The 11,558-nt window shown below is 42.0% G+C and overlaps 1 protein-coding gene across 1 annotated transcript in view; it reads left to right on the plus strand.

The window, feature by feature from the left end:
- The first annotated feature begins 944 nt into the window (after positions 1-944).
- The window catches only part of asic2 (acid-sensing (proton-gated) ion channel 2), a 327,047-nt gene continuing 316,433 nt past the window's right edge, over positions 945-11,558 (plus strand). The window contains exon 1 of the mRNA XM_035655802.1: positions 945-1,551. Within this exon, the coding sequence (XP_035511695.1) occupies positions 979-1,551 (573 nt within the window). The 5' untranslated portion in view covers positions 945-978. The remainder of the gene's footprint in view (positions 1,552-11,558) is intronic.

Below are 11,558 nucleotides of genomic sequence, written 5' to 3' on the forward strand. Positions count from 1 at the left end.
CTCTCTCGCTGTCTCTCTGTCTCTCTCACACACACACACACACGTACAAACACACACGTGCGCTCTCAGACTCACACACACTCGCGCTGGCTGGATGTCTTCTCGTTAGGCTGAACGAGAGAGGTGCTTAGGCTTGTCATTAGTTGGGGGCACGGGAGATCCTGAGAAGCCTGGACGTGTGTGTCTGCGCGTGTGTTTGTGTGTGTGTGTGTGTCAACGTGCGTGCACACTCATGCCTAAGAGAGTTACCGCGTGAGTGTGTGTATGTGTTTTTGAATGGAGATGAGCCGGGACGTTAAATACACAGAGGCAGCTTTGATTGGCTTGCGGTTGAAGTGACTCTCACCTCTCGCTGCGGGTGTCAGAGGACTTACTGTACCTCTGGGATTTGTGTCAGTGAAATTGAGCAGTCACAGAGGGCGACAGAAGATGGAGGGGAGGGAAGGGAGGGAGGCGGCGGGTTGGGGCAGTTTGGGGTTTGGGTAGAGTGTGTGTGAGTGTGTGTGTTGGTGGTGTAATAGGAGCCACAGGCAGGCTGGCAGCCACAGTAACTCTCAGCTCAAGGGAGTCATTGAGAGTGGAGGTGGAGAGGAAAGGGATGCCCTGAGGGAGCATCTTTCTCCTCTGTCTCTCACTCTCTGGAGTAGTTATTTGGGTTGTGGAGATCTTTGCCTCCTTATGTATACTTCCTCTTCTTTGTCTGTCGTTTCTTGTCTTTGCTGTTTTTCTGTGTTCTTTCATGTTTTCTATCAGCGTTGCTTCAGGCCTCTGTTTTTGCCTCCCACTTTTTCCTCTGTCTTTAGCACTTCTATTTTCCTCTCATTTTCTTCTCTCTTTCTCTCTCCGGCTCCTCTCTTGCTTTGTCAGTATGCTCAATTTGATTATGTGTTATGTGAGTCTTCTATTGACGTTGCCTCTGTGTCTCTGCAGGTGTTGGTACACCAGGGTCTCCCTGGCTGAAGGGCTGGAGGGCTGAAGATGGATCTAAAGGAGAGCTGTGGCAGCCAGGGGAGCCAAGAGAGCTCCAGCCTGCACCCCACCTCCTGGCAGGCCTTTGCTCATACCAGCACGCTGCATGGCCTGCGCTTCATCTTCCCTTATGGTCAACCCAGTGCACGCCGCTTGCTCTGGGCTGCAGCTCTGCTGGCCTGCCTGGGACTGTTAGCCCTGGAGAGTGCAGAGCGCCTGGCCTATTTCCTCTCCTACCCTCATGTGACAAGCGTGGACGCCGTGGTGTCAAGCAGCCTGGTTTTCCCCGCTGTGACCATTTGTAACCTCAACGCTTACCGCTTCAGCCGCCTCACGCGCAACGATCTGTACCATGCCGGAGAGCTGCTGGCCCTGCTTGATGTGCACCTCACAATCCCCCAGCCGCACCTGGCCGAGCCCGATGTGCTGGCTTTCCTGCAGGAAAAAGCCAACTTCACCGCTTACAGGCCCAAGGCGTTCAGCATGAAGGAGTTCATGGAGAGGGTCGGCCATGACCTCAAAGAGATGATGCTCTACTGCCGCTACCAAGGCCAGGAGTGCAGCCACAGCGACTTCAAAGCCGTGAGTCTACTCTCGCTTTCTTTTAAATGTCAGCTCTGGTCTGGGATCAGTTTGGGTCAGAGCCTTTCTGCAGCCCCCCAGCCCTCAGAGGACTCTCCTTGTGAGGTGTTGGGGTTGCGTGTTCTCAGTCTTGAGAGTTTCCAGAGATGGATGATTTGTTTTTTTCTGCTAGTAAACTGACTTGATGTATGCTGATAGCTGCTCTTTCCCTCCCACGCTCTACACTGGGAGTCTCCTGCTGGCTTTTCTCCTTGGGACTCTCATGTTTGGCTGCACAGGTTGGCTCTCAGCTTTGTTCTGCAAATATATTCTCGGCCGTTGCCTTGTTCTTGTCCTCAGCCTTCACATAATAGCATTGTGCTTACTGGCACATAGATTACTGCAACAGGTCTCCAGTATTAGTCACTGAAGGAAAGGAATTGTTTTGTCTCGGGCCATAGTGAAAACTAAATTCCCCCAAATCCCCCTCCCACTTTCTTTATTTTTCCAGCCACGGAGTTTTCTTTGTTTTTTACAATAAATCTGAACATTCAAAGGATGTTTGTGTACCTGCTGGATTGTCTGATGGAGCAGAAAAACATTCTTTGGATGCTTGCTGGTGTTAATTTCTCCCTAATCTGGCTTGCTGGTGAGTGTAGCGGCCCATTTTTGCTTGTTTTGTGTCAATGCTGTGCTTGTAGTCTGTTTTGTTGCACGGGTGAAACTGAAATGCTGATCATTTAAGGCCTTTATGTTTATACTGGAGTTTTTGGTAGATGAAAGTGAACAAGATCTGGCACAAGTTGGTTTTGACACTAAACGGTAATTCTGAACACCCACTTGTTGCATACTTAGACTCCCTCAGACTGATGGTTAATTAGGCCCATCAGTGAGTAGGTGAAGAGCACACTGCATGCTGTATGTGGATGCTAGAAAAAGGAAATACTAAAGCTTTAATAGCACATAGGAACATAGTTTCTCTGTTGAGAAAACTGACCTTGTAAATTAAAATACTTTCTTTCTCCTCTTCAATGACAAAATGGATCTTAAAAGACTTGGACATGTGAAGGATATGAAGGATATTTTAAAGGACAACTAAGGACCGGTGATTGCAATGTTTACCTCACTTCAACAAATGATACTTAACATTTCTGCAGACCATGTTTAAGTGCATGCTGTCTTCTTTTTGGATGTATTTATTCTGCTCTTCTACTCTTAAAGAGCGTTGGCAGACTCTTGTGTTGTTTAATCCATCACACTGAACTTTGCATTGGTTTTGTTGGTGTTGCATTATTATTGCCTGGTAATGCAGTTTAAGTGCAGATTGATTTAGAAAAGACTGCACTGCATTGCCTCATAATAATGATGTAACTATGACTAGAGTTGGGGTTGGATGGCGTTTTATTAAATCCATATCTTGTCAAATTCCTTATTGAATCTAAATCGCTTTGGCTTTCGTTCACGATGGGGTGTCGACTTTGTTTTTAGTGCCCCAGAAATCCTGCATAAAAATCATCCCAAGGAGTTCCATGCAGTGAAGTATAATAAAGGTTTTGAGTTCGGAAAATTAGAGCACTGGTATTGGATCAGCGCTGTGTATTGGCAGATACTCTCAACGAAGGTACCAGAATTGGCATTGGGAGTATCCTTTCTCTCACAGCCAGTCTCTGAGTACAGATGCTAGTTTGGAGAGCGCACATTAACCAGACAACAGCCAAACGTTTCATTTTAACCTGCTGTAATCTGCCACCAATTGTGTTTGTAATTTCAACTGATAAAAGACATTACCTGACTGTTTTGTATGGTAATTGATTTGCAAAGCAATGATTTCCTAGTACGGTAGGACACACATTCCTGAAACAAAGCTACAGCTTACATACAGTATGTATCATGGCACAGGGTCATGTAATGGACAGTTGCCTAACTAGCAGCCTGGCTTTCTATTTAAAGCTTGCTGATACAGATTTGTATTAACGAGATGTCACTTGTTTGTTGACCTCAGAACTGACCAGCGATGCATGCACAATGCAAACAGCACTGTGGAGCTGCCCCTGGGCTCTGATCTGCTGTGATGAGCTCTTCATCGTGTACAGAGGAAACTCCTGGGTGGTAATCTAAGGAACGAAAGCTTCTAGGTCTGTAACTGCTCTGTTTCATTCTGAGAAATACTCATGCCAAACTCCTAATCACAGTTATCCAAATTATTTAACACAGTTACTTGTTGACATCATGCATTGGTTGAACTCTCCCAGAGAGGGAGCTGTGGTAGCCATTTGTATCACGGTATTTTCTGGCAGTTTCACAGTACACCTTATGTTTGTGTTTTTTTGCATGACTGGGCCTTTATATCGGTTTATAGTGGCTTATTCTATTGCCAAGAGTACATAGAATATAAAAGCATTTTAATGACATCCTGTGTATACTAAAGGCTGTGACTACTAAAGGGTTTTCTTATATAAAATATAATATACAGAATATATATAGAATCAGAAAGCAGTTTCTATTGGGAAAACTGCAACGTAGTAAAAACAGAACTTAAAATTAAAAACAGCAACTTTAACATTCCTTCCTTTTCAAAACAAAATATTTTACAATAGTTGTATAAACACTATGGTTTCTGACTAGAAGTAAGAAACAAATGAGTTATTCTGTAGCAGTTGTTTCAGCTATGCGTTCAAATTTCAAAAATTCAAATCATATGGGAAATTAAAACCGGTATACTGCTTCATCCGGTATATCTCCCAGCACCACAGTGAATCAGAGAAATAAACCTTGTTTTGATCATTTCACAGCTGTTACACACCCACACCACTGCAATCTCCACAACGGCTGATTTGGTGTGAAATACGGCCAAAAGCTCTCTTTCCTCCATCTTGGCTCGAACTGAACTGCACACAGGCTGGGATGAGAGTCAGTTGGGCGGGAGAGGCAAAAGCACATCGCTGTAAAGTATAATAATCTCTTCATCTCGCTTATCTTGTTTTCACAATCGTTGGAAGCCAAAATCATAATTGAAAATAACATTTGATAAATAGCCCAGTCTTATGAGAGACACAAATTGGAAAACAGCAATGGCAGGTCGAGCGTTGGCCTAGTCATTTTGTATTCATGCCTTCAGATGGACGCTTCCCTTGGAGTTCTGATTCATATTGCAGTGAGCTGCAGCAAAATGAGCAGTACCCCACTCGTGTCAGCCAGGAGAACATGTGATTTTCATCATTTAATTCTGTTAAATCTTCATGGGGTTAATGCAAAGCTAGCTTGGCCCTGTCACTGCCTCACCATGCAGCGCAATGAGTCTCTATTTAACTCCCCTTAGTAACTGTCTTGCATGTTTTGTGACACGCCTTTGACCTCAAGCTGAGTTCAAACATAATCATGTTGACAGAGAGGCTACTAGAAGGCACTGTCATCCTCTTTGCCCTCTGCCTGTTGCTGCTGCTGAGCTCCTCCTGACTTCTCCCCACTCCTCTCCATCGACTCGCTCTGTCTCTTCTCTCCCTGTCACTGCAGCGACACACCTTCATATCTCCGGCGCCTTCAGAGAGGAAAGAAAAAAAACAACCAGACCCCCAAAAATAGAAGAACACATGCGTGAATGCACACAGACGCATACACAGAAACACCAAAATATACGCATACGTGAGTGAATACACATACACAGAGGGACAACATTACCATGACACTCCAGGGACCCGAGTCAGCGTTTGACTGGCATTGTGATGAATGACCGTAGGGAGGATTGTGGGGACACGGGAGTCAGTGTGATGTGACTGATGGAACTGGAGCAGAGTGCTGCACAAGAGGGAAACAGCATCAGTGTGCACATTTCCACCTATGCATGTATTATGTGTCATCCCGGATAGTTTTTAGCATTTTTCAAATGTGCAGACGGCTCATCTTCTTCATTTATTTTCATATGTGAGCACGTCTGCAACCCACCTGACATGATTCTGCCGAAATAAGCACTTTGGTACACTTGTTTTCTCAAGGATGCCAAAAAGGAGGGCAGATCTCAAGCCAAATGCAGCATTCCTCCCTTCCAAGCAGAGCTGGCTAACAACACAAAAGACTGATTTCACCCTGTTTAAAGATTCCTTCAATCCAGCCTCTCTGCAAGGATGCTGAGTGGCCAGAGTACAGCTCCATCCCAGTTAGGAACGTGTGGCTGCGGATCAGTGATAAATCTTTACAAACAGTGGTGCTGAAGGGAAAATCTTTGTTTCACTTGGTTCACATCAGGACATGATCATATTGCGTTATCATTTGACCAAATCCTGATGTACAAATTAATGATCCCAAGCAAACTGTTGCTAAAAACTAACAAACTGAGCTGCACCACAGAAATAGCAGTGGTGTGTTTGTGGTAGTTTACAGTTTGTCCACCGAAGAAAAATGATCTGTATCGACCAGCCTCAAAAATCCAGTATCAGTGTTTGTTTTACACTCTTAAGAACGTTCTCTGATGTATGGGTATCGTTTGAATTGTTTCGACACTGGTGCTGATTTCCCATGAGTTTCAGTATCAATACTACCTCAATTTGAGAAATATAGGGTTTCTACTAAACCTTTTATTCATTTTAAAGAATAGGCCAAACTTCTCAAATGGTAAATGTTGTCAAAACGTAAGCAGCCACACAAGAACTTTACCTAAAGAAAATACAGTCCAAAAACTGGCAGAATAATTACTTCATAACAATAATGATACCACGCAACGCTGTAGAACAAAATGAAAGTTTTCACCCTGGAAAGATGTGTTAATTATTAAAAAAAAGTCTTAATTAATATTCTGTATTAAAGGCATCGTTTTTTTCCAGAACTGATGATGGAAGTAGGTAAGGAGTGAACCATCTTGCCTTTTTTGCATCTCTGTTGAGAGTCGCAGTGCCGATGGGGCAGATGTACACATCGCTCAGTGCAGCCAATCGTAATGTGTTCATGTGTTACATCATCTGTAAAGGCAGAACCCTGAGCACATATGGCAGGCCGAGCATATCTCGTACCTACACTGGAAGTCAAAAAGTGTTAGCCAGCCCTACATTTACAGTATCATGACAGTGATAATGTCTCTGTGTTTATAGCAGATGTGGGCCACCTCGCCTGAAATAAACACCAAGCTCATGATCAAATCATAGAAAATGAATACACTTTGAAATCTCAAAGGCCTAATATCATATATAATTAATATTATTGAGTGTGACAATCATAGTCATCTATCATTATCTATTAACTAAATCGATCATGAGATGAGATTTGTCAGGATCTTGGTGCCTTATCACTTCACTTCATCATGTTTCCTGCACACTTGAATCAGTTGGCCTTCCCCTTTGCCTGTGTTTGTTTTTACTGTGTGTGATTACAACCATTGATTAATTGATGAATTGATCACTCTGGACAAGCCAACATCAGTGCCTGCCAGAGTGCATCATCTCAGTGTGCCTGGCCTGTACTCGCTTCAGTTATATACTATATCTATATATATATCTATATCTATATTCTATATTATCATTATTCTATATCTATTCTATATATCTGATTATATCTATAGATCTCTCTCTCTCTCTTCTCTCTCTCTCTTCTCTCTCTCTCTCTCTCTTATATATATATATATAAAACCTATAAATAATATACATACAACTATAACACTAACACTAACAATCTATATATGAATTACCCCACACTCAGCTTCCAACACTATACACACACTAATAACTATATATATCACTCCATCCGCCTTGGAGCACTGCAGGGCCAAGGAAGACCCTATCACACTCTCACGCCCTTAACTCGCGCCAACAACTGCCTGAATAGAAGCCTAAGACTGAAGCTCACCTAGTATCCACCAACCTCTCTCCCAGACCAAGCACTACGTCCTAAGTCCCTCTCCCTGCACCATGCCTATATAGTACATGGCAACAACAGCATCTGCTATAACGTAATAGTGTCTGAGCTGACCAACTAAGCATACCATAGCCAATATATACCAAACATCAACACCTCCCTGTTGCGCCACTTTCGCAGCTTTCACTAGGCAAGCATTATTGCCCAATCGGCTAGATTTCCTCTGCTCCTCGCCAGCGGCGCAGAGCCCAAGACGGTACTGTCACTTTCACCATCGGGGAGAGAATTGGTGTGCTTTTCTAATACTGTCCCTCCCCCCATCCTCCCTCTAGCATGCTCACGTCTCGGCTAAACTGCATTTTATCACTTTTGGATTCATTTCTCAAACATGTGAAAGCCCAATGCAATCACATTAGTGATATAGTGGATATACTGTGTTAATCATTAATTGTTAGGCATTACCATGGCATTTTACATTCCCCCAGCATTGACAATCATGTACTGAGTGTTCATAAAAACCAGGGGTCATTGAGAAAGTCGACCGTAGCCCACCCCCAAAAAATGTCCCCTGTCCATACTCCCTAAAAAACGCCGTCAAGGATTGGCCCACCACGCTCCAGGACCAGTTCCAGGTATAACATTAAAAAGGAATCGTCTGGCAGCGGCAAAACCCTGTGCTATTTAACCAGCTTGGAAATGAATAAATATATATGAGCTAGGAAATGTACGTCCAAGACGACAAGACGGAGCCTCCTAAGAAACATGCAATCAAATTCATTTTGCCACTTTGGAATGGATGTGCTTACTACCATGTTATGACGCAGCGCTGTCCTGCTAACTCAAAGTATAGGTAAGATTAGGTATGGATCTCGAGCTGATTATAGCCATATAGTGTGGGTTGGCTCTGTCTATGTGAGACCTTTTATAAGAGCAGTGATGTTTCCCCTGAAGGGTTTTCCTCCAATCCTTGCCAACCATACAACCTGGGTTTACTGACTTGTATATGCGCCATGTCACTGGAAACTTGAGTGCCCAGTTCCGCTGGCAAGTTAGATGAAATGAATTAACTACTTTTTGCACTTTGTCAGCTGATTACTCTGTCAACACCAATGTACCCTCTCCCCTTCTGTTCTCCGACTGGCCAGAATCACTAAGTCCCATTCATATTCCCCTTCCATCCCACGTATTTTACCTTTTACCCTTTTTAATATCTAAGAATAAAGTTAGCTCACACATCGTTTCTCTTCCTATGCCTAGCTAAAACTACTGATTGCCCAGTCGCTAAATTCGAAGCCATTATCTTTTGCTATACTTCCATACCAGATCTGTCCTATTTCTCTCTTTTCCGTATCTTATGGTCTCTAGACTGAGGCTCGCGTTATTTAAGAATATCAGTACTGTTGGACCAGAAAACAATACCACTATAAACTAAAATTCCCCAACAAGGGTAGGAACAATTACCTCTTCACTATACTAGGAACTGCCACTATACAGATGAAAGAATGTAACCACTTTGGTATTGTCTGCAATATAATTATATGATATAATATTTCTAAATTTATAGTCAATAATATAAATTCTATGATAGTTAAATTAAATCCAAAACCTTAATATCATAAGCAGTAAACCTATGTAAATTACTGGTAGAATTGGGAACTAATTGGTCCCCTCCTCTTTTGTCATGTATCCAGCTTCATTTCACATATACTCTTCAAACAATATTATATCTGCACTAATATTTCGTCATCTTCACTTAAGCGAACAAACCATCCACACTTACTAAATGCTTTTACATAGATAGTTTCTGATCATGTGTAGTACGAGTATCGTGATTAATCATACCGTTCTATATGTTTCACCCAAGCCAGATATACCTACACTCTTAGGATAACAAAAATCCTTTAATTATCATCAAATAATATCGGATTTGAAATGAATTTTAAAATTGCAGGAGATGCCAATTATTCAAATTACCAACTATAACTTTATTATGCTGTTAGCAAGGCAATATAGATTTATAGACAGCAATAATATCTAGCAAACATATATGGTAGTGATTCGATCAGATAGAGAAAAAGATAGTGTTGTTAGTTTTATTAGTACTAACTTTAAATGCTAGGTTCAAGTTTCGGTGATATCTTCAAGAATGCTGACATATAAGCGTTCTGCATATGAGTCTTGTTATAACCACATGATTTGTGACTTCTACCTTAAAAGACCAACAGAAATGATTGAAACAGATTAAAGACACCCCGTCCCTGCACAATGAGTCTTGTAAATATCCACTTTTCTGCAACTTACCTCACCTCTTCCGACCAGTTTACTAATCAATTGTAGGTCCCTCGGACAGTGATTTATTGAACCATTGCTTGGCAATAAATAGGCTTACATGTATAATCAACTTGCAATAACCTAAATCCCAGTCCGCAACAAACTATGCCTGTGACTGCCGCCCCAAGTTAGTCTCTCCGAAAGTCCTTATTGTTTGAGCTGTATAACTCCACGATAAAAAATAACTGTTGTATTCCATTCTGGCAGTCATGCTATGTAGGAAACAGGTGGTTAAACATGTGCCACCTTGGCATTAGTAGATAAAAATGCTAATGTTTAAACCTTTTTGTTCTAAGTGATGAATTATATTTTATACATTAATGAATATATTATATATTCCATTTCTGCTTAATTTATATATTTGGTATCATTGTTTGCCTGGTACTTATGATTAAAGCACCCCCTTGCTTTAAGGGTGCGATCTCTTTAGAAAGCCCAATGGTTCCAAGAAACGAGAGTGAGAGATCGTTGTGGCAGTTGAAGCTCTGGACCTTTTTGGGTGCTAGACCTTTTAAGGCATTCAAGGAAAAGTCAGGATCTTACTGAAGTAACCTGCTTTTGATATCCTCTGGATGTCAAGGCTTTTGCGCATTCATCCCACCAACCAGAGCACCAAAAAGAGAAGAGATCGGTAAGGACGTGGAAAGAATACATGTGTTGAATGAGGGAACTTTAAGTGTGTATCGGTCTCCCTCCTTATACCTCTCTCGACATGCCCTGTTCCTGGCGAGATCTCCTCCATACTCATCCAATCAATATGAGGCAACCAGATGTATATGGAGGAGATGGGAAAAAAGTCGGTTCATCGGAAGTGTGTATTATTTTTAATTATGACAAAAAAGGGAAGGATTGGTACAGCTTCTTACTGGACTCATTTGTGCATGAGTGTTTGTAGGGAGTATATTTAGTAAGGTCTGATATGAATTAGTAGACCTGTACACATGCAGTCCTGCAGTCGTCTCTGGTATATGTTTAGGTGTGTGTGTTATGCCAGAGCTGCTATGATGCACTGTCTCTAATGCTATTCCATGATGTGCATATTCAACCGCATACTGCTGACTTAACATTTATTTTTAAAATGGCAATCAAAACTTAGAGGCAATGGAAAATGAGCTAATAGCCTAAAATTCCAAAAACAAGGGTTTCAAATCCCTGATCTGTGATAACATTGAAAATGGTTGCGGCTTAGACATCTGCGTTTTTTTACTTCGACCATCATCATGAGATGCCCGAGCAGAGTGAAAAATTGTGGCACGCTGATATATGCACCCGATTTTCTCTAGTTCTCACCATTCATGCTGCTTTGCATGATGATGTGTAAGTCGTTTGAAGTTTGATCGCCGTATCCAAGGAACTTCATCCTTTTTTGTTCACTCATCTTGGTCAGACTGTAAAAAATCAGTCAAGACCCCACACGTAAGCCCCCTGCCAAGTGATCCTATGGACCTGAAGGGAATGAACAAGTGATGTTAAATTTATTACAGGTGGTACTTGTAGACTGTCTAAAGGCAGCGTTGGAAACGTGAGCACAATTGGTTCGAAGCGCTCAAAAAGTTATATATGAGGGTAATAGACATCTAAGGAATATTACCGGGTCCTCTATTCTGTCAGCACCTTGGCTAATGCTGGTCATGCACTTGTCTCCCCCCCCACAACAACTTGGTGATAATACTTCTATTGATTTAAAATTTTGGTTGATGGCTGATCTGATTGTGATTATAACAAATCAATACAATTTGTGGTATATCTAACACTGAGTTGTCTAACTATGAATTTTGATACGATCTGTAAAACTAAATGAAGAAAGATAACTCCTCACCAAACACAAGCTACAATTGTCAATTACCTCTTCTTTT

Source organism: Morone saxatilis, unplaced genomic scaffold (genome assembly GCF_004916995.1).
Source record: "Morone saxatilis isolate NCDOM2014 unplaced genomic scaffold, NCSU_SB_2.0 Contig14, whole genome shotgun sequence".
NCBI classification, from domain to species: domain Eukaryota; kingdom Metazoa; phylum Chordata; class Actinopteri; family Moronidae; genus Morone; species Morone saxatilis.